Here is a 25,018-nt window from a genome sequence, read left to right as displayed (position 1 = left end):
CGTCAAACAGTAGTTACAAACATAATTTACTAGTTAAAAAAGAATGGCTAGGGATAGACTAACTCATTTATTTTTGGACTTATCGAGAGTCTATGATACAATACCCCTCTATCCCCAACACTCTTCAAAATCTATCTGAATGAGGTACTGAAAAAATAGAGGAGGTAATGTTCTGGAACGAGTATACCATTTAACGACAAAACACCATTACATACTATTCATTTCGCGGACGATCAAGTTAATACAAGAATACGAGTGATGGGATTTAGATGAAATAGGCCAGAGTAATAAGGCAAAAATATACCCTGTTCGTGACACTCGAGCAGCCAGGGTACCTACTGAAGCGGTTTTTCGACAGGTAATACCTGTGAGAACAAATTGTAACTATTTCCTGCGTAGGATCTGGTGGCCATTTTTATTTATAAACAATTTAATGTCGAAAAACGGCATTTTTTCCGTTTTTTATCAAATCAATGGAAAACAGTGTACCTTGTGGTTACATTAGTACAAACATCTTCGTGAGCATGGAAAAAGCTTTAAAATGACGTATTACACAAATTGATATACTTATTTATTGTTAATATAATTGAGAAAAAGGTCTAAATTGCAAAAAAAATAATTTTGCAATAACTATTGTAACAATTATTGTACAGCTTTGAAATTTTTGTCAAATGAGGGTTCTGTAGTGCGTAATATGTGGTAAAAATTTCCAAGCGATTTATTCAATTGTTTATATTTTTAATTTAAGCGAAAAGAAATGTTTATTTGTGAAATATTTTTTTTTATTTACTGACAGCAGTACAATGTATTTTGAGTTAAATAAATTACATACATTCTTCTTTTTGCGTCAATAAATTTAATTCAAAAATTATTATTTTGGTCACCGTGTATAAATAAGGATATTATTGTTTATATTACTGAATAGACAATTGAACACCCTTTCAAATGAGGTGCCACTATTTGAAAGGGTGACCCCTATTCCCATTTAAAAAAATCATCGATTACGTCATCACGCTCAGATGGATGACGACACTAGTATAAAATATATGCCAAAAAAATTGTAATTTAAAAATAAAATCGACCTGTGTCGGGATTTGTCTTCATAGTCGTCGATTTTAGAGAAAATGGATTTATTCCACAATTTAGCCCCTCTTACAATAAAAGAAAAATTTCTATAAAAGTGCGACTTTTACTCTATAAGTTTGCTTACAGTTGCAGTAATTTGAATTTTGTGATTCATTGTTTATGAAATCATTTTTATGTCTTAGATTTTATATTTATATGAATAAAAAATATACAGTTATTTTCAATTACAAATTTAAGAAATTTTTTTAAAATGTACCTATAGAGTAACTATTTATACGAATTGTCTATTAAAAAACATTCCATGTGAGAAGAACACATTTGGAAAGTATGTACAACAGATACTATTAAGTGGAGCCATTTTTTACTTTTTTGTAAAAAGGACGTGTAAACATCTATTTGTAAGCTAATTTTTGAAGTATCCAAATATCTCTTTTCTTGTAAGAGCTGTAAATAAAAACACTGCTTTGAAGGTTTATTTAATTAAAAATATCAAGCGCACTAAAATTAAATAAAAACAAAACAAAATTAACAACAAAACGAAAAACTTCAATAGTGAGTATGTCCATCTCTTGCAGCAACGACTTCTCGCAATGTGTTTGGCATCGAATAAAGGTGTGTTAATATTGCCTGGGGAATAGTCCGATATTCCTCTACCAAGGCCATAACTGTACCAAATTTTCTGGAGGCCTGGTATAACGGCGAATAGCTCTTTTTAATTCATCCCATAAATGCTTAACAGGATTGAGATCTGGGCTGCATGCGGGCCATTCTAATCTTATCAATCCAACCTCTATTTTATGAGTCAATCAGTGTTTTACTTACAAAAAATGATACAGCTCTTACAAGAAAAGAGATATTCGGATAATTCAAAAAACAAAATTTTAGTGATGTCTCTGGGATAATATGGCAGGACTATGACACAAAATGTGCCCTTCCGTTTTTCCACAAAATTTTTTAAAGTTAGTAGAAAATACAACGCTTTTATTCACCTCTGTATATTGACATGCAAGCAATTTTTTTTTGATACCGGGAAAATACGAAACGATATCAATATATGTATCTACAAATTGGTGCAAGAATCTTAAAAATCGGAGCACAAATAATAAAGTTATAAACTATTAAACTTAATCAAAAATTTTGGGTGGCCGAATTTTGTGCCGGTGAGTGTAGTAATAATATATTTATTACAATTTTTTATCAATTATTACATACATAACATTATAGTTGTTTACCTAAAATAGGGTAAAAAAAATTTTTTTTGAAAAAAAATTTTTTTAAACAAATTAAATTGTTTATTAAATAATTTATAAATCAACAGACTCCACATTTGTAAAGTACGCTAACTACATACAAATTAAAAAAAAACATTAAAATCCATTGGTTGATTCCCAAGTTACAAAAAATTGTAGGATTTTGAAGTTGATATTTCAATTTTAGGTCGCACGGATTTTATGCTTCTACTTCGTCGGTTGCAAGCGGGTCGCGTTTGTACTTCATTTTTGAAGCTTTATTGACGACTCCCTTAAAAAGCAAATAAATCCAAAATTTTTTCTGAATAGTTCGTGTCTTTGAAAGTGGAAGAGCGCTATTTTAGATTCTTATTTATCATAAACAAATTAGCTGAGGATTTTTAAAAAAATGTTGCTAACTTTGTCCCTAATTGACCTAGGCTAACTTATTTTTTCCTAAGTTCGTATAAAAATGCCATCTTTTAGAATGTGCAAAAAAACGTTTGTACCGGCCATAACAAGAAAGTCATTCAAATTGTTTACAAGGAAAAATTGACGAGACTTTTGCATAATTATTTATTACTAAATAATGCACTCTTTATTAACATTTTTTAAACAGGTTTAAAAGTTTAGCTTATGCTCTTACATTTGACACCTGCAGAGTGGTTCTAACATTCTGTTTTTCTGACTTATGTTATTGCAAAAAAAAAGCTTTCTGGGATAAACAATTTGAATAAAATATAAACAATTAAATGAATCACTTCGCAATTTTTGTCACGTGTTAAGCACTAATTAACCCTAATTTGACAAAAATTTCAAAGTTGTACACTAATTATTACAATAGTTATTGCTAAATTATTTTTTTTTTGAAATTTAGACCTTTTTTCTCAATTATATTAACAATAAATAAGTGTATCAACCTTTGTAATACGTCATTTTAAAGGTTTTTCCATGCTCTCGAAGATTTTTGTACTAATGTAACCACAAAGTACACTGTTTTCCATTGATTTGAAAAATTACGGAAAAAATGCCGTTTTTCGACATTAAATTGTTTATAAATAAAAATGGCCGCCAGATCCTGCGCAGGAAATAGTTACAATTTGTTTTCATAGGTATTACCTCTCTAAAAAACGCTTCAGTACCCTGGCTGCTCGAGTGTCATGGAAAAAACCTTATTACCCTGGACTAAAATGATTTCATATAAAATTGGTGGAGGAGGTAGTCAAACAAATGGGCGCCGTAAATTATCGCGCCGTAAAAAATCGGCCGTGTGGCCAAAGCCTAAATGTTAATTCAACAAAAACGAAATACCTGTGTATAGGAGAAATTGAAGTAGACGATGTAACTTAGAAGATTGAGGCAATTGCATCATGTTCGGAATATATTTATTTGGAGGAAAAAATGAAAAGAAATGGACGAACTGAAATAAGGGTCGACTAAGGGAATTAAAGGGAAAAAATTAAAGGTGCGCTGAGCTCACGACTCTGGCATAAAACTATATCTAAATAGGAAACGATAAAGCTATATAATACTATTTTTGAAAGCGTTGTGCTTTATGGATGTGAAACCTGGCAAACTCACTAAGTGAATGGAACAGAGCCTCCATCTTCTGGTAATGGAATTGGTGCAGATCAGCAGGTATATCCAGAAGAATGCCGGGAATAAATGAAAGAAAAACACAAATCATGAACAGAACAACCACCATCATAGAAGAAATCCAGCAGAAACAGCTTACTTGGTATGGACATGTACAGATAATGGTAGACCATTGCGTACTGAAATTAATATTGTATTGGCAACCACCTGATCGAAAAAAACAAGGAAGTGGGAATATGGCTGGAGTACTGGAAACCAGAACAGGGGACTAGATCTGATAAAACCAGTAACTTACATAATTATACTAGTTTCTGCATTGTCTTCAACTTTATTCCCTTTCACTTTTTAATATAATTTAATAATACCATGATCACCTAGACACTACCTTTGGTGATACTTCTATTTATCTTCATTTTTAGTGTACTTATTTGAATTTTCTTATAACATTTCGTTCTTGATAGTACTTCTTGATTTATATTTTTTAAACATCTTATGACTAGCCTGTCCTGTTTATAAAAATACATACACAGCAGGTATTGCCTCATTTAGTGACTTTTGTGCACGGCATGATAAATTGAAAGTACTATTGAATCAGAATTATACAAATGGAACCATATTACCATTTCATGAATAACAGTTAATAAAATTACTAATTATTAATAATTTAAAATCTTTCGTGTCCATTTTTCATGCTGTGGCTATTTGTATGACTTATTTAAATAGTAAAAATACACTTTTCTAGTAAAAGTGAATCAAAATCAAGCATGAAGCACGAAAAATATCAGCAAAACGATGTTTATCTACAAATTCGTTGATACGTATAACAGAAAGTAACTTGTACATACATACTTATAATAATTATAAATAAAATAGATATGTATTCATATTAATTGTATTTCAAATGTACTACCCATCTGCTTTTATTATAGGTATAATGTCAGATAAAATAAATTTAAAAATTTTTACATTTTCTTAGCCATTCTTCAAATTGATCATAAGTAATATGACCAAAGAACATATGAAAAAACACTAAAATAATATCGTCATCATCATTATTATCACTTTTGCTTTTACTTCCATGCAAAGTCGGTGTCTCTAATTAGAGAAATGGAGCTCCGGAAAAACTATCCGGACTTCTTTAGTTCTCCTTACCTGTTCCTTCCAGAAACTTTTAATTAGCTATTCTTTGTATTTAATAATTATCATTTCAAAGTTTATCACTCCCGAACTATCTTTTCGTATATGTATATTTACCCCACATTGGTAAGCAGAGTCTCCACAATAAAACAGTTCAAATAGAAACCGAGTAGTCAGCAAGTTACGATCTTCTTTGTAGCAGCAACTCCATATATTCAAATGACCATATAGTCCAGAGAAATAAGGTTTTTGTCGGGACACTTGAGCAGCCAGATTGCAAATGGATTTTTTGGGTACTATATACCTAATACATTATAAATACAAAAATTCCCGTCACAGTTCGGACGAGAATTTTAGTTATTAACAAATAACGGTCAAAGATGGCAGTTTTTTCGTTTAAATCGCTACAGGTAAAAATAGGGTAATTATGTAAATATCTTATTTATAATATTTTTCTTTGAGTAGACGAGACAAGGTTTAAAATGGCACTTTTTAAATTTTGGTCCCATCATTTTTGCTTCGGAAATTGCAAAATAAGACTAAAATTTCAAAAATAAAAAATGTGCTATAAATTTTGCGAAAATGGCCTTAAGACTTTCATATTGCACGAAAAGTTGAGTCGAACATTTCGTATAATGCACAAACAATTTCAGACGATTCGTCAATTAGTTTAAATTTTATTCAATTTGTTTATCGCAAAGAGCTTTTTTTTTCGGAATATTATTGTTCAGAAAATAATAATGATATAGCAATTCTGTGGAAATCACGAGCAAGAAGAATAGTTGTGTTTTCAAAGTATTGAAACAAATCATTAAAAAGTCGTTTTTATCACACCGAAAACAGTTTAGTAAAACAGAGTGATTTTTGGCTTATAAACAATTTGAATAGCTTTGTTAATATTGACTACAAAGTAAATCTACTTTAGGATTTCAAAAGCTGGTATTTTTACACGAATTTTCAGAAAAAAACTTTTTGACTAGGTTAATTAGGGTCAAAGTTAGCCACTTTTATTATTTAATTCACAATTACTTCTATATACATCAAATTCTCCTGTAACAGTGTTGAGTACTACTCCGAAACGGCTTGGCCGATTTTTATGAAATTTTACACGTATATCCTATAGGACGGAGAATAGGTTTTAATCTCTTTCTTTACCCATAAGTTATAAGGGGGGTTACCCCCCTGACATTTTTTTATTTTTTTGGACAACATTATCTGTCTTAATTTTATATGATGTAGAATTAAAAAATACAAACAACCCTTAATTTTCACACTTCTATCACCAACCCCTATTTGTTAATAGCCATCTATATATTTACATCTATAAAATTCTCCTGTCACAGTGTTACTTTCCATACTCCTCCAAGACCGCTTGACCGATTTTTATGAAATTATATATGTATATTTCGTAGGTCTTAGAATCGGTCGTAATCTATTTTTCATATCCCTGAGTGATAAGTGCAGTTCCCCCTAACATTTTGTAATGTTAGATGGGGATGTGCGTACATAATAACGTACTCTATAAGACTATGAGTACATACAAATTAAAAAAATTATGGTCAAAATGGAAGGGAAAGTACGCATATACAAATCATGTGTAAGACCGATCATGACGTACGCGATAGAAACAAGATGTGACACAGCAGAAACCAAGAGGATACTGAGAACATCAGAAATGAGAACGCTGAGGTCAATAACTGGGAACACACTGAGAGACAGAATACCGAACGACAGAATAAGAGATCTCTGTAACATACAAGATATAGTACGGTGGGGAAGACAGAGACGACGAGAGTGGAATCAGCATGTAACGAGAATGGACAGCGAGATAATAGCCCGTATAGCCAGTGATTCGAAGCCAACAGGCAAGAGACCAATAGGAAGGCCCTTTAAAAGGTGGCGAGATAGCTGGCAGTCAACATCACAGCTACGAATACAAGCGCAAAATCGGTAAGGAACAGGCCAAGGGGCCTATTATAAGAAGAAGAAGAAGAAGAAGATGGTCAAAATCCATCAACAAGCTCCGGCGATATTAATCGTAGCATTATGTTTGAAGAATTAGTTTCATTTTTTGAGTGCATGGATTTTAATAATTCCCCTCCACCGACCACGAATCCGTTCCGTTAGGACGCCATTTTTAAAACTTTATTAACCACTCTATTGAGGTTCAAAGTTTTCTCAAACATTTACACATAAACTATATACCTTGAACTTCAAAATGGCTCTAGTTAGGTTGCTTAATTGTTATAAATAAAGTAGCCGTCAATTAAATAAAAAAAGTGGCTAACTTTGACCGTAATTAACCTAGGTAAAAAGTTTTTTTCTGAAAATTCGTATAAAAATACCAGTTTTTCAAATCCCATTGTGGTTTTAGCCTACAGCCAATATTAACAAAGTTATTTAAATTGTTTATAAGCCAAAAATGACTATTTTAGTAAAATGTTTTCGGAGTAATAAAAATGATTTTTTAATGATTGTTTTAAATGCGTTGAAAATATGACTATTCTTCTTTCATGTTGCTACATTGGTGCGCATTGTTGCGCATTCCACAGAATTGCTATATCATTATTATTTTCTGAACAATAACATTGCGAAAAAAAAGCTCTTTGGGATAAACAAATTGAATAAAATTTAAACTAATTGATGAATCGTCTTTAAATTTTTTGTGCATTGTAAGGACTGTTTAACTCAACTTTTCTTGCAATATGAAAGTCTTAACTTCATTTTCGCAAAAGTTATAGCAAATTTTTTATTTTCGAAATTTTAGTTTTATTTTGCAATATCTGAAGCAACAAATGATCGGACCAAAATTTAAAAAGAGCTATTTTAAACCTTGGCTCATCTACTAAAAGAAAAATATTATAAATAAGATATTTAATTACCCTATTTTTACCTGTAGCGATTTAGCGATTTAAACGAAAAAACTCTCATTTTTGACCCTTATTTGTTAATAACTAAATTTCTCGTCCAAACTGTGACGGGAATTTTTGAATTTATAATGTATTTATTATATAGTACCCAAAAAACCCATTTGCAACCTGACTGCTCAAGTGTCCCGAACATTGTATATTTTTGCGAACATGGTATATTTTTGCCTTATTTCCCTGGCGTAATAGTAGATATTCTGTTTTTGTCCTCTCTCTTCAATCCTGATCCCTGGTGGGAGTATAGTGGTCGACGTGATATCGTGTGTTGTCTGTCTAGAAAGTTCTCTGTCTCTGGTCATTTATTTTAACTCATGCATAGGTCTTTTGCATGTTCCTATAATTTGATCGATCCATCTTGTTGGCGATCTTCCGCGTGATCTTCGGCCTTCCACCTTTCCTTGCATAATGAGTCTTTCCATGTTTTCTGTGTTTGCTCACATAACATGCCCAAAGTATTTTAATTATTAGTGATAGACTTTACTGTAGAGTCGTTGGCTGACTTTTAGCTTTCTTAAAATTGAATTATTTGTCCTGCGGACCTTCCAAGGAATTCGTCTCCAACACAACATTTCAGTGGCGTCTATCTTTCTTCTTTTCGATTGTCTCAGGGTCCAAGATTCACATCCGTAGGTCAGTTTTGGGAATATTAAGCAGTTGATCAACCTCACCTTTAACGCTCTTGAAATTTGACAAACCTTCCACCTTTTGGTCATTTTTGCTGTGGCAATTGTTGCTGGATCACATCTACGTTTTTGTCCTACTAAGTTTTAAACATTTTTATTCCAGAACTTGCTTCCCGTGTTCCAGGTTTTGTTCTGATTCTCTTTCAGAACTTCCTACTAGCACATCATCAGCACACGTTAAGTAGCAAGCAATGACATGGAATTTCCTGTTATCTGATTGATGTGCATCAGTTATATATTCGCTTTACACTATTACCAAAACTTTTTATAACTGCCCTAGAGCGTGCTTTTACAACCATAAAGGGATAAGAGTCGACAGGGAAAGACTGTACCATCTAAGTTATGCTGATGACATGGTTTTGATAGAAGATAACGTAAACGAAATCAACACTATGCTATAAGAACTGGAAAAAGCCTGCAGAGAAATCGGTTTAAAAATAAATTTAATATCCCCAAAACAAAATATATGACGAGCCGCACGTCCAATAACAATTTAAAAATTCAGAAAGATGGATACATATACCTTTTACATGAAATTAGAATAGGCAAGGCTAACCAAACGGTTGAGGTATCAAGAATAATAGCACATGTATGGGCAGCATATGGAGCTCTTAAAAATGTATTTAAAAGCGGTAACATACCTACCGATCGCTCTTATTTTTATTTTGATACACTGCATTTTTACAATATACAAAGTAATAAGTGAATGGTATGTAAGTCAATTAGGCTAAGGTCACACGAGCGATAATTTACGGCGCCGTAAAAGCAGTAAACCTGAAGAGGCATTGGTTGACTAACTCCTATTTCATCTACAATTGGTTGAAGAGTTAGTCAACCAATGGGTTTACTGCTCTTATGGCTCCGTAAATTATCGCCTGTGTGGCCTTTCGCTTAACCCTTATCCGGACAAGGTGGGTCCAATGGGCCCTAGTAGACGCCAATTCTTTTATCATAAGGTGATAAAAAAATTTTTATTGAATTTTATGCATCACTGAATTTGTTTAGAAGTATTTTTCCTTCAACATAGTCATGAGCTATTCAAAACATTTATTATCATTTTTGAAATTATTGCGTCGAAAAAATTTTGTCACGTAAAGGGGCAACATAGGCCCGTCGGACCCTATTTGTATTTATACCTAAAGTCTAAATCTTTGTTACAGAAGTAAATCTGGCAGTCAAGTAATGTTTGTGTGGATTATCTAAATGACTTTTATGATTCCGGAAATCCAATAATAAAGTCTAAACGTGTATCAAACAATGTAAACATATCTTTGATGTGAACATCAAAGAGGTACAAAATAGATACAATAGGTGTTATATCTATTCTAACTGAATTTTAAAAACTGATAATGATTTTTGGAATACAATAATATTGTTAGGTAGGTACCTATATATATATATATATATATATATATATATATATATATATATATATATATATATATATATATATATATATATTTTGAAATAAATAATGCGTCTGCTATCAATCGTTTGATATCGATGTTAGTGTCGACAACTAAGCTCCTAAAATTATATTGAATTACAGTGAAAGTAGATAGTGCGAAAATTTATGGGATTCCGATGATGAAGAGTCTCCTGAATAAGGTGGCATTGAAAGTAACTCTGGAAATTGAAGATCATCTTTCGGAAGCAAAGGATAATCAGCAAGTAGTATTGAGTGATAATGATGAAGAATGTGTAGCTATGTTACCAGATTTCACAGTGTGTAATTTTTGAAACTAAGGATGGAATTAACTGGAAGAGTAAACCACAACCGACAAGACGTATGTGATCCTGCGACATAATAAAAAGCAAAGTGCACAAAGTAATGTTAGCCCTGGTCAAAGGGTAGATGATCCTGTTGATTCCTTTGGTTTGTTTGTGGACGAAAAAATTGGGAACGAAATAGTGAAATGTACAAATAAAGAAGCCGAAAAAGTCCTGGGGACAGAGAACTGGAAATATTGCGATTCTGCAGAGCTATATGCCTTTATTGGACTACTACTAACTGCAAGGCACCTGAGTGCCAACATCCATAATGTAGATGTACTTTGATGTAAGTTTTATGGACCTACTATATTTAAAGCTACCATGGGGTTAAAACGATTCAAAAATTTGCCAAGATTTTTTCGATTTAACGATAAGGACACGAGGTCTGAACGAAGAAGGAACGACAAATTAGCAGCAATACGCGATGTGTGGAATCAAGTCAACCAAAACTTTCAGAAATACTATTTACTAGGAAAAAACATAACTGTAAATGCTCAACTTGTTCCTTATCAGGGTAGGTGTCCTTTCAAGCAGTACATGCCTTCAAAGCCAGATAAGTGTGGCATGAAAATATGGTGGGCATGTGACTCGGAAACATATTATCACCCTTTAGGTGGAATACCATAGACAGAAAAAAACGGAAATACAGTAGCCAAAGGTCTTGCATCTCAAGTTGTAAAGCAACTCATTGAGCCTTATAATTCCAAGAGGAATGTGACTTGGGATAACTATTTCACTGATCTTTTTTCACTGTATTTTTTCTGACTTTATATTAAGCTTTGTCCATAAAATTTGTATAATTTTCAGTGACAATAAAGCATATTTCTATTCTATTCTATCTTGCTCTTGCACATGAATTACTGGCAAATTCACTAACTCTTGTGGTCACAGTGAAAAAAGATGAGATTTGTTCCTCGGGAATTTCTACCAAACAAGAACCGTTTAGAGAAATCTTCAATTTTCGGATTCACTCCAAAAGCATCTCTTGTTTCTTAGGTTCCGAAAAAACAAAGAAGTGTCCTAGTCCTGTCTACCATGCATCACAATGCTTACTGTGCAGATGATGTTGACAAAAAACCAGATAAATATGATATTCTATTATAATAGTACAAAATGTGGTGTCGCTCCAAATTATTCAGGTAGATCGCACCCTCGAGGTAGACCGCATACTATAGTAGCACCTTTTTTTAAATATAGACATAATAGACAATTTAAATTTAACTTTAATAAAAAGTCAAAAAAGAATATTAGAAATAATATGGGTAAATCTGAATAGTACATTCAAGAACAGTGGTGGGCCCAACGGACCCGAGTTGCCCGGTTACGTAAGTAAAATGTGTTGCCCGGATAAAGGGTTAAGGTGACTTAGGTACCGTCCACTTAGTATTATTGTGGTAGGTTGTCTGGCCATACTCTTATCAGTCTTCTTTCATCAAGTGGTTGGGTGAATAAATTATTTATCAATTCGTTGGTGTGGTCAGTGGTGCGATTTTTATATTTTATTGAACGAGTCTTTATTATGTCTTTGATTAGTGGGAGTGGGATGTCCAGATCATTGTGAAGTGTCTGGTTGGATACGTACCATGGGGCTTTACTTATCATACGGAGTATTTTGGACCGGAATGTTTGGAGTATCTTCGTATTTGAAGGTTTACTGCATTGTGAAGTGTCTGGTTGAATACGTACCATGGGGCTTTACTTATCATACGGAGTATTTTGGACCGGAATGTTTGGAGTATCTTCGTATTTGAAGGTTTACTGCAGCCCCATAGTTCTATTCCGTATGACCAAACTGGTATGAGTATAGCTTTGTACAGAAGCAGTTTATTTTCAAGAGATATTGTCAAGAGATAACTGAGACCTCTTGGTAAATAGCCAGTTCATTTATTTTATATATATATATATATATATATATATATATATATATATATATATATATATATATATATATATATATATATATATATATATCATTTTTTATTTACATATATCATTTACATATATCATTTTTTAGTTTAAGATTTATTTATTTACGTTTAGTTTTAATGTGCGTTTTCCATACGAGTTTTTCATGCAGATGCAATCCCAACTATTTGACAATTGGTTTGATGGGAATTGGGGTATTATTTATAGAAACTTGAGGACATGCAGATTTTCTTGTTGTAAAAGTAATTTGTACTGATTTGCTGGCACTAACATTTATTTTCCATCGCTTAAGCCAGTTTTGTAATTGGTCTAAATGATTTTGTACTTTTTGTGATGCTACATTCGGGTCGACTTGCACTGTTAAGATTCCCGTCTCATAGGCAAAAGTAACAAGGTATCATTTCTGGTTGTAACGTCGGCTTTAAATATCAGATACAGAAATGGGCCGAGAACGCTACCCTGTGGTACGCCAGATTGTATGATGTAGTAATTTGAGTAGTTGTCTTCAATTTTGACTTGGAAGTATCGGTTAGTAAGATACGATTTTAGAATAAAGTATAGTTGGTCTGTTAGGTGTAATTTCAGTTTATAGAGGAGACCTTGATGCCATACTCTATCAAATACCTGTTGTATACTGATCTATGTGAAGCAGAAAAACTTCGATTAGTGTGTTCTACCAGAAATGATCTACGGTGCAGAAACATTGTCCTTAACAAAAAACAATCCTTCAACAATAAGAATAGTACAAAGAAGGATGGTACATTTAATAATAGGAGTAACAATAAAAACAAGATCACACACGAATACCTACGAAACAGAACCAGAGTTACAAATGTTGTGGAGAAAGCTTTCAAATTGAAATGGAGAAGGGCTTGCCACCTTGCAAAGATGACGTATGGAAGGTGAAAACCCAGTTAACCGAAATGACGACCAAGAACAGATTTAAACGAAACAAAGGAAGATCACCTACACGATGGCAAGATGATCTGCGAAAGATGACAAAAAATTGGATTCATACTGCACAAGACCGTCCACTCTGGATACAAACAGGGGAAGCCTATGTCCTTCAGTACACGTAAACCCGGCTGATGATGATAATGAATATATTCGCTTACATTAATACATATATGCATTCTGTTATTAGTAACATTTAATAAAAATATTGTAACAGCCTCAATAATCACACTAATTTTTCTGTATATTGAAATGTTATGCATTTTTTTGTTGTATCATTGTGGTTACTTGCTACTACTTTTAAAAGTTAGATAGAGTGAAGCTATTGTGTACTCCTTTTCTTGTTTTCTATAAGTTTAGTATGTCTAGCGGCTTTATGTTTAAATCCAGTCCCTTTGCATGATGCCGTCTGTATTGTGTGATTTAGTCTTCTCTTAAATATGTCACAGAGAACTTTCCTTTCGTAATTATGACGATATTATGGAATCATCATAATTAGTCGTTTTAGTCCACTGCTGAATATAAGCCTCCCATAAATAATTCCATTACATCTGATCTTGAGCACACTAAATCCAATTATGCTAAATGTGCTTGATGTCGTCCTAACATCTTGTTAAATAACATCCTCGATTACGGTAAACATCGTGTCTAGGTCTCCATTCTAAATTTTTCTTGGTCTATCTTCCATCTCTGACTCTGGCAACATGTCCTGCCCAGTTCCATTTCAGTGTTGTAATTCTTCTAACTGCATCGTTAACACCAGTTTTTCTCCTAATTATTTGATTTGAAACTATGTCTCTGAGGGATATATTAACATTGTCCTCTCCATTGCTCTCTGTGTCACTTGTATATTATTGATTACTTTGCTGGTAAGGTCAATGTTTCTGCTCCATACGGTAGAATTGGGAGTACATATTGATCAAAGAACTTCCTTTTCAAGCACATGGGAATATCTGATCTAGAGACTTTCCTCAGTTTTCCGTAAGCTGCTCATGTTAATCGTATTCTCCCGTTTAACTCTGTTGTGCGATTGTTTCTTCCTCATTTAATCTCGTGGCACAGATATTTATAGATATATACTTGTTAAATTTTCCTGCCATTAGTTGAAATGTTTTGGTCAGCACTAGGTTGGTCATGTATTGTGTTTCGGAAAAGTTTTATGGCCAACTCGTGCACAAGATTTCTGAAGGTCTTGAAGAAGTTGGCAGGTATGATATACTCGCTCTGCAATAAGGACTATGTCGTCTGCAAACATCAAGTTGTTCAGACACTCCTCATTTATGTTAACTCCAATATTTTCCCATGGGCATATCTACAGGAAGATAACTCTAGGTTAGTCAAATTCCATCTCTGCCTCTCGTTATTGTCGTAAATAATGTTGTTTTTGTGTGAGAAATAGATTTTATGTCATATAATATACTTTTTCTTCTAACTAGTCTTCTGCTGATAATCATTCGTGCACTGTATTTATTCAACTGTCAAAAGTCCAGTTACCCCAAATTATATTATAATGATTTCTAATTAAAAAATAAATTTCACCTGGGTTACGCGATAGCGTTAGTACGTATTAAAATATGTGATAATATTAAATACCCATATACCTTCTCACAATTAATTACTTTAGACATCCAAAACTTTCACATGTTGTGGATATTTAACAACCAATTAGGAATGAATTAGCCCTGAATGACCAGAATTATTCAAATGGATAATTTTATTGTTGTGTGCTTACTGAGAAATAATTTTCTATACTTGAATGCTTGTGTTAATATAATTTGTGACATTATTTATTTAAGTACTGATAATAGCTTTAGCGAACTAGATTAATTCAAAATGAATTCATTCAAGTATATATATATATATATATATATATATATATATATATATATATATATATATATATATATATATATGATTATTAATATGTAGTGACTGTTAATAATACATAATGAATAATAACTTCTAATCAGCCCAAAAACACATTAACTGCATTCTTAAAATTATTCATTTTATATATATATATATATATATATATATATATATATATATATATATATATATAATGGATTTCTACGGCTGTCGCCGCCTCTCCATACCCAGCTTCCAATTTTTTCTATCGTAACACGTATCTTCATCTAATTGCCTCGAATCCACTGCCTCCTGAATATTGTCCCTCCAGCTTCTCCGTGGTCGTCCTCTTCTTCTTCTCTCCGGTGGGACCCACTCTAATATTTTTCTCGGCCAGCGAGTCTCATTCATTCTTTTAACGTGACCGAACCATGTCAGCTGTCTCTTTTCAATATCGTCTATTATAGTTTTTTCCACCTTCATACGTTTTCTTAATGTTTCATTTCTTACATGTTCTAATCTCGAAACCTGACAACTTCTCCTCAAAAAGTCAATTTCTGTATTAAGTAGCTTCTTTTTATTTCTTGCACTTCATTCATTCAAGTAAGTCACTTTTAAAATCCATTTTTGTGTATCGAAGAAACGGGATTTACATGCATAATATTAACAATAATGGTAGCGTTTAAATGGCTGTCAAACAAGGGTACATCCATAAACTACTTCCTAAAAAATTTGGACTATTTAATACCCTCCCTCTCCTTCGTCTCCTCATGTCGACATCGCAATGGCATCTCATGGCTCCCCATTTCAGTGATTTTTTTATTCAGTGTTATTTGTGGTTTTTTTAAAATCTATCGATATCGATATCGAATTTTTACGAATCTATCATAACAAGAATTATTAAATTAGGTTTATAGAGACAATAGCGACAAATTGACATACACCAAACTACGTCGGATTTGCACTCATGCACCCATCCCCTGCTGTCGTATATCATCGTAATAAGCAAAGTTCCCCCTTCCCCCGTCTCTTAGACGTTTATGGATGTTCCCTGAAGTCATAACGTCTGCTCGCTGTCCATTCTGTATACTTATCTTTCATCTTCTATCTAAGCACATCTTGTTGTCCAATTTCTCTCACTTATTGCTTTCTTGACATTATTCCCCAGCTTGTTTTGAGTCGTCCACGTTTCCTCCTCTCGGCTGGTTTCTAATTCCAAGCTGCTTGCGGAAGCCGTGACCCATTTATTCGGCCTACATAGATACCATCTTAATTATTGTTGTTCCACATCTTCCACAATTTTCCTTTCGGTCCCAATGATGCATTTTATTTGTTCTGTGCCATCGTGATATTCTGCACGATCTTCGTAATACATGTTAATCGTTTAAACTATAGCTGTTAATCGTTTTTGTCCTATTTTGTTCATCTTTCGTCACATTCCTTTGGGCGTTGATTTTTTCTGTGGTAATGATGTTGATTATCCTTTTGTTGGTTCCTGACAATTCTTGTGTATCAACTATTTATTTCATCTGCGTCTTCTGGTTCTGTCTCATTACAGAACTTGTCCTTGGAGCTTTTGGAAGCAGAAACCATGAGGCTAAAGGGTTTATGGTGAGAATGCTTCGGTGAACTTTGGACTGGGTCTTTGTAGATTTGCATTATTGGCGGTTGTCTGAGTGTTTTTTAATTCTTCGCCTTACTGTCATTTATTTGGGTTTTCCTTTCTTGATTCATAACGTCTGCTTTCTTGATTCGCCTTGCGATTGGTTTGAGTCGCCCTTTAAGTGTCCTTTTTAACAATTTAATAATCATGTTATCTCTTTTTTGGGTTTCTGGTTTTGGTGTTGCTTGTCGCTAGTTGCTTTTTTTTGAGGTGGCTGTAGCTCGTGTTAATTTCTTCGTTTTTCTTGATTTTCAGATGATAGGTTTGGAGTTTGGTTGGATTTTTACTTTCAACCTCCTTATATTTTTGTTTATAAGGAATTTATCTAATCTCAACGATATTCTTCGTAGCTAGGTGTTATTCTAGGGTGTTGCTGTCTTTATATGGTATGTCGAGTTTTGTCTTCAATTTTTGGTTTTCCACTTATATTTTGGTTACTTTTTCATTTCATCTGCTATTTTTTTCATCTGCTTGCTCTAATTTTCTCTAAGTTTGCAGTTAGTTGCTTTTTTACGTAGTTTCTTGCGGGCCAGTTCTTTATCATCGCATCTTACTCACTTTTGCTGGCCTTCTTTGCCTGGTTTCTACCATTATTCAGATTTTGTGTGCTAGCACTGGTTTTAGTATGATTTATTATAGTTTATTGGATTTCATTACATTATTTACGTAGTGCAGTCCGGTCCCTAGCAATCGAACTATGTCTTCTGTCGATGTTGTTTAGCTCCTAATTTGTGAGTTTTCAAAGGTCATTCAGTTTTATTTTCAGTCGTATTTAAACAAGAAGTATTTAAACGACGTTGTGCTTTTTAAATGTAAACTCAATGGTTTCTACGGGCAATGCGGTAAAATTTAGATTTTATTCGTATTAGTGAAGATTTTGCCAATTCTATCGGGCACATTTTTACTATGCGGTAAGAAAATTTTAGCTTTTAGTTCTTATTGTCGTTCTTTACGTAGGTCGACTCGTTTTGAACTTATGTTCTATATTCTATCCTAAAGCATTTTATAGATATTTCAAGTCATTAGCTAAGTACTCAGATTACTTTACGTACGCACTGATTTTCGGAATACTCTGTTCCCATGTTTCCTCAGGGTTCTACTTCAACTATTTGCTATATACAGGCACGTAGCCAGAAAGCTTGAGGGGGGTTCAAACAAAACTCAAATTTTGACGCTCTCTGAACTAACTAAAATAAGGCTGCTGTTGTTTCGATTCACAACTAAATGATTATTTATTTATTATTTTTATTAGTTCTACTCCTATTGTAAGTATTGGGAACTAATCTTTGTTGGAATTATGCCGTGTTGGACAGGCGGGTAGTGAGATGCCACTTGATAGATCCTCTAGATAGAGATAGACGCAACTCTTTACTTCGGCGATTCGTTGGCTTGCAAATTTTAGAAGCCACGAATGGTGTAATCAGGAGATTAGTTATGATAAAGTTTTATTTTTAATATTGTTAATATTAAAAGTAAAACTTTCGTTCGTCTTTAGCAGATGCCACCACAGCATCCATATCATCATAATCTTTCGTTTGTGGGCACAGGCTGACAGCCAGAATTTTAGTGGTTCAGAGAGAATCAAATATGTGCTCTCTGAAGAGACTCTAACAAGGGTCGAAACTAGTTAGAGTACTTTTGGCGCTCTATGAACTAACTAAAATAAGACTGCTCTTGTTTCGATTCACAACGAAATGATTATTTATTACAACTCAAATTTTTTGTTAGATGAGACGGTAAAATTTTTAAAATTTTACCTAATTTCACCTTTGTATCTTTAATATCATTTTAGCATCTCTGATGATGTTAGTCATCACATAACAGGGTTAAAGTGGAGATTTTCGGGTCACAATGCGAGACAGGAAGAAAAAAGATGGAATGCTACAATATAAAACTGGAGGCCGTGATAGGAATAAGAGGAAGAGGAAGACCTCAGATGCGATGAAAGGACGATATTGTATAAGCTACAGGAACTCACTGGAAAAGCGCAGCCAAGGACAGATTATATGGAAAGATTTGGGGAAGACCTATGTCCAAAACTGGATAGAAATGGGCTAAAGAAGAAGATGATGATGTTAGAGACTACTATAACAAAACATAGGATTCCATAGAAAATAATACATCTGGTCTTTTATTCAGTTGTCGACCCAGTAATTTTTGGTTATTTGATAAAAAATGTACTTACTTGGCTTTAACTCAACATTCCAATGAACGGACCAAAGAACCAATAAAATGAGTCTTTCGTCGTTTCCCATCTTGTTTCCGGGTGAAGTTTTTACTCGATTCATTGTTGAGAACGAACGTTTTACACTGGCCGTTGTGACAGGGATAGTTGCCAAAATTGTAAGGAATTTGTAAATTTTTGGAAAAAAAGCTTTATTACAATGTTCATTACGCGGACAATTTCGGTATTTGGTTCCAAAGATGATATTGTATTACAGTTATACCATAACATATATTCAGCTTTTATTGCTGTAAGAGAAGGGTCGTGGGAGTACCTAATAGACAGACAAATTTTCTAGCAATTTTGCTTTTTCTGTAGAGGCAAATCCAGGTAAAAGAATTTAAAATGTTGATAGAATACTTTTCCTTGTGGCAAATCTAATTTTTAAACTGGATATATTATGTATGTTGAAACGTACACTGAATAAAAACAAATAATCCTAGTAAAAAATAATAATAATTTCGTTTACTTTTTCAAAAATAATAATAATAACTTGGGGATAAACTTGCTGCTTTGGTACCAAAGCCGAGACAGTTGTGGGAGGGGTCCGGACCCCATGGACCCCCCTTTGGCTACGTGCCTGGCTATATATTTGATTTTCTCGATTTTCGTGGTTAACTGTTCACCTTCCTTGTGGTACCAGGTCTAAAAGGTGTAATTCACAGAACGAAACCAATACATTGGTTTTTATCTGCTAATCGCTTATAATTTTTTCATGGCTCAGTAGACTTCCTATGGCCATCCCATTACTCGATTTGAAAAATTCACCGTCCCACTGGAAATACGTTTTAATAAGGCAGTGACGAGATGCACCCTGTGAACTACTGACTAAGGTTCTCTAATAGTTTTCTTGAAAAACAGTCGAGAATCACTAAAGTTTCAGACTGCCCAATGAATTGCTTTAGCAACTTCGCTAGACATTTTGTGATGTATGTTGGTGACCTAATTACACTGACAATCGATGTTTTAAAGAAACATATTCGTTGAACAGGAAAAAACATCTGCCATCCAAAATGGATTTTCTCAGATCATCACTAAAATTGAAACTACATAATATACAGAGAATGAAAAATAATTATATCGGAAAGAATGCACAGAAGACAAAGAATTGTTGTTCATGAGATACGCTAGAAGCAACTGATATTATAATGATGCCGCATATTTGGGAAAATTTTATTGTTTTTATTAATTCTATTCTTGATAGTAATTCCCAGCTTTCATCTCTCCATTTTTTTTTGGTAGACTTTCTATAAATAGTATTCTATTCCAGATTGTTAAAACTGTAGTTGACTGTTTGCATATGTCGTCCTGCTAATAACTCCCAACAGTTGATGTTTAAATAAAACAAAATATTAGATTATCTAAAGTGCTACTGTGTGACACTTAACTGAGATTATATTTACTTATCGCCAAACTGTGCAGTGATATCATAAACAATGTTAACAAATGACAATTGTTTATATGCCAATTTAGTATATTTAAAAGCGAAAAAGCACTTACTGATAACAGGTACCTCCTGTTCTTTTTACTGACTGTATAGTTAAGTTTACTAAAAATATAAATTTTTACGTTATTAAAGAGATTTCACGTTACTAAAAATATAAATTTTGCTCGCTGCAACACTAAACATGGTATTTCTTTCAACAAAATTGGAACACTCAATGTCCAAAGAAACACAAAACAACATGGAGATATCAGCTCGATTCCATGAAAATAAAATCTTAAAATAGCAACAAAAGAACTTACCAAAAAACATAAGACACGCATTCATACAGACGAGCAAATAATACAGATCACTTTTTGGTAATAACCAAACCGAATTACCCAGCTTAATTGGACAAAAATATATGAAGCCAAAATAATCACTAAAACTGAGACCTCGATCCTCGTTTGGCTTTAGGGAAAAACCAAACACAATTTAGCAATGGCATAGGATAGTAAATTTAATCAAAGACGGTTTAGAAAACAAACAGAAACATTTGCACTGCACCATTTCTTGATCTTCAGCAAGCTATTGATAAAGTTTGGCATCAAGGGCTGCTTTTATATAAACTAAAAAGATGTATGCCCAGTCAGATTTACTTACTTCTAAAACCATACCTTTCCAACAGACATTTTGATGTAAAAATGGACAAAGATAATAGAAGCTGCCAACTTATAAATACAGCAGTATCCCAAGGCAGTGTCTTGGAACCATTTTTGTACTTAGTATATGATGCTGATATACCAACTAGGGATGAAACATTATCGCCACGGTTGCCGATGATACGTTGGCTCCTTACGTTGACGGTTTGATACCAGTAAAAATTTTTAATGATGCAAATATCTTCATATCTTGAGATAACTCAAAAAAAGAACGAATCATGAGAAAAGAACTGCCAAAAAATCAACACTTACATAGAAGGTAGAAGAAGCACAGAGAGTTGGAGATTAATTAAAAATATGAGAACTAATAAGAAAAAAGACGTTATATCACCAATAACAACGGAAAATGGGAAGAATGTTTCAAAAAATTACTAACAGAACAAAGACCAGAATTTGTTAACATAGAAGACAACACGATAGGTGTAAAATTCATCACCATTACAAGTAAATCAGAGATGGAAGAAATAACCAAATCCCTGAAAAATGGAAAATCCCCTGGTCCTGGTGACATCCTTGCAGAATTAGTGAAAGTCGGTACAGACAAACTCCAAGAACAGCTAAGAAAACTCTTCAAAGACTTAAATGCTTAAATGCTTTCAAGGCTTAAATGGTGCTGAATTACCAAAAGAATGGAAATTATCTATCATGTCAAGCATCTACAAAAAGAGCAGCAAGGATCAATGTGAAAATTTCAGAGGAATTGCGGTAAACAGCACAATAGGTAGGATGTATGGTAAACTTATTAAGAACAAAATAGAAAATGACTATAGAGATTAAGAAGCAGAGGAGCAAGCTGGCTTTAGAGCTGCTCGGTCCACAGTAGACCGCCTGTACTCTATTACACAAGCAATTGAGAAAAAAACAGCAGTCAATAAAGAAATTCACCTGGTATACGTAGGCTTACAAAAAGCATTTGACAGTGTGCCCCTCAGCAAACTATGGTCAACCCTACCTACATCAAACCAACATTAAACATGGTCTTATCAAAGCAGTCTAAAGTCTGTATAATGGAACGACTGCAAAAATTAAAACTGGATCAATGATGTCCGAGGGATTTAGGGTCACGAAAGGATTGAAGCAGGGTTGTTGTATTTCGCTTACCCTTTTTAAAATTTATCTGGAAAAAGCACTCACGCTGTGGAAAAGAAAATGTAATTGCATGGGAATCCCTCTCAATAACGACACAACACTATACACTTTATGTTTCGCTGATGACCAAATTCTGATTGCTCAGGATCATGACGACTTGAGTTACATGACGCGGAAGCTAATAGAAGAACATAACAAATGGAGTCTCGACGTCAATATTAAGAAAACTGAAGCCATGTGTATTGGAAGAACAAAGCAGTCCATTACATTAGACGATGGGGTAGAAATTAAACACTGCGCTGAATACAAGTTCCTGGGCATGAAGATAACTCAAGATGGAACACTCGATGCTGCTATAAAAGATAGAAACATACAGGGTAGAAAAGCCATATCCATGATGAACGGCATTCTGTGGGACCAGACAATATCTAAAGCAAACAAACAGCTCATATAAAATAGCATACTTAAAAGTATAATCACATATGGCAGTGAAGTTTGGCCACTGAGACAAAGAACGGAGAAAATGTTATTAGTAACAGAAAGAGACTTCTGGAGACGAGCAGCAGGCAAATCAAGAATAGATCGGATACCAAATGAGAGAATACGAGAAATGGGAGTCACGCATGCAATAATTGAACATAAAAATAAAACAACTAGTATGGTACGGCCATGTAAAGAGAATGCCATATGACAGGATCCCTAAGCAGATTTTGGCATGGACACCACAAGGGAGAAGAAAAAGAGGAAAGCCGAGAAGAAGCTGGAGGGGGGAATTGAAAAAGAACTAGAGGAAAGAGAAGTCCCTCCAGGTCTATGGTTAAACAGAGAAGAATGGCAGTTAGGAGTCGGAAGTCGGAGAACGCTGTAAATCGATAGTAGTAGTATATAATTTATCTTCATATCGTAAATTCCTACCTTCTATTTCACGTGCCATATCAGAATTGCGAAGTCTTCCCGATCTTCTGCAATATGGAATTGTCCAGCATTTGATATCTGAGTCCATTCACGAATGTTTTTTTAACCTTTTATGGCGTTCTATTTTGCCTTTAAGGATCAGTAGCTGTAGTTTTCTATATCGATTTCACCTCACTTCATCTGCCAGATAAGACATTGCAATCTAAAAAGGGCATACAAATGTTTTCTCTGATTAGATTTTTTAAGACTTTCAGCAAAAACTGTGCTTCTGTAGTCCTGATTGCATTTATTATACCAAACGTTGTCTCTTCAAGGTTTTATTCGCCATTTTATCTTGCTGTGAAGTGTTCTTCTGAGAATCCGAGAGTGTGGATCACCAGGCTAATGAGCATTAATAGTTATTAGTAATTCTTATTGTATAAGGTACACTTTGTACTAGAAATTTGTAGAACTTCCAAAAATACATAAATAGTCATATGGATATTGATATGCATATGGTTAAATGAGTAATGCATTCCCTCGTTTTTCTTTGCTATAAATTAATCCTTAACATATCTTTTTAGAGATAAGATTAATTCAGATAATACATTTTGAAAAAATTACTCGGATGTGTATTTAGTAAAGTTCCATTACTGTGTTGCAGGACTGAAGATCCAGTAATCATGGCATATCGAAACGGTTATTCGGGAGACGATAGGGAGCTCGATCGCGAAGACAGAATGACCGAAGGCGTAGGCAAACCAGTTCACGTTATCGAACATTTAGCTACTTTTACGGTAAACAAAGAAACAGGTATCATTTACCCAGCCGATGGAATGAGGAGGCTGCTGCAGTTGGAGAAAAGTAATGGAATATGGTCGCAGAAGATGCAGCTGTGTTTAGACAATAACTGGGTGCTGATTATGGATTATGAAACAGGGGTAAGTTTAGTTGGATATTACTTTTTAGTGCTTTGATTTTAGCTTTGCTATTTTATTTCTTACTTTACTAGTTTCTACTATTTTACCTCTGCACAGCAGTAGTCTAAAGGGTCGTTTAAACACAGCGACAAATCAAACAACTTATCAAGGTCAATCGAGTTGTTGCAACTTATCATTGTGTGTAAACGGTGCATCGCACAACTTATCAAAGTTGGAGTTGGGTTGAAGGTGGTATCGCATTGAATCGCAGCGTCTAAACAGCGTTTCAACTTGTCATCACAACTAGTTGCTGTGACTTATCGTTGTGTTTAAACGACGCTTAAGCTTAAGATAAATCAAGAGCAATAAAAATATAAGATTTTAGGGAACACATACCAGAGAGAGTCCTCCTCCTCATTCGTTGAGCCATTGCCATGGCGTCGGGACTAAATATTGTGGCTTCGATCCTGTGTCAGGTGGACGGATTATGTAGGGATTTTCCCACCAGAGTCTTCATTTAGTTTGACCATTGTGTTGGAAATCTTCCTCTTGGTTTTCGGCCTTCTAATTTTCCTTCTACAACCAACAGTTCCATAGTCCCCATTCCAAATATTTTTCCGTACAGGATAGCATTTAGGAGGGCATATCTGGATTTATTTCACATATCCGAAGAATTGTAACTTTAAAGTTTTGATGGTGGTCAGTACCTCCGGTTCTTCTTAATTCTTCTGAAGACCTCTTCATTTGTAACTCGGTCACTCCACGACATTTTCAGTATTCTTTAATATAGCCATATCTCAAAATCTTCAAATTTTCTGCAAATATCTTCGTTCAAGGTTCACGATTTAACATCATTAAAAAGGACAGAGAATAACAAAGCACCAGGACCAGGGAACATACCAGCTGAACTAATAAAATATGGCA

The 25,018-nt window shown here is 33.9% G+C and overlaps 1 protein-coding gene across 2 annotated transcripts in view; it reads left to right on the top strand.

Annotated features, from left to right (window-relative positions):
• The window catches only part of LOC114337973 (epidermal growth factor receptor kinase substrate 8), a 165,064-nt gene that overhangs the window by 6,862 nt on the left and 133,184 nt on the right, over positions 1–25,018 (top strand). Inside the window, exons 1-2 of one of the 2 annotated variants that reach the window (XM_050641255.1) lie at positions 9,824–10,037; positions 23,839–24,115. In XM_050641255.1, the coding sequence (XP_050497212.1) occupies positions 23,858–24,115 (258 nt within the window). In that variant the 5' untranslated portion in view covers positions 9,824–10,037; positions 23,839–23,857. Of the gene's footprint in view, positions 1–9,823; positions 10,038–23,838; positions 24,116–25,018 lie in introns of those variants that run through there. The other variant, XM_028288557.2, reaches the window with a different exon arrangement.

The sequence above is a fragment of the Diabrotica virgifera genome, chromosome 10 (assembly GCF_917563875.1).
Source record: "Diabrotica virgifera virgifera chromosome 10, PGI_DIABVI_V3a".
Classification (NCBI taxonomy): Eukaryota; Metazoa; Arthropoda; class Insecta; order Coleoptera; family Chrysomelidae; genus Diabrotica; species Diabrotica virgifera.
Note: the sequence above shows the minus strand (reverse complement) of the source record. Positions and strands in the feature narration are given on the sequence as shown.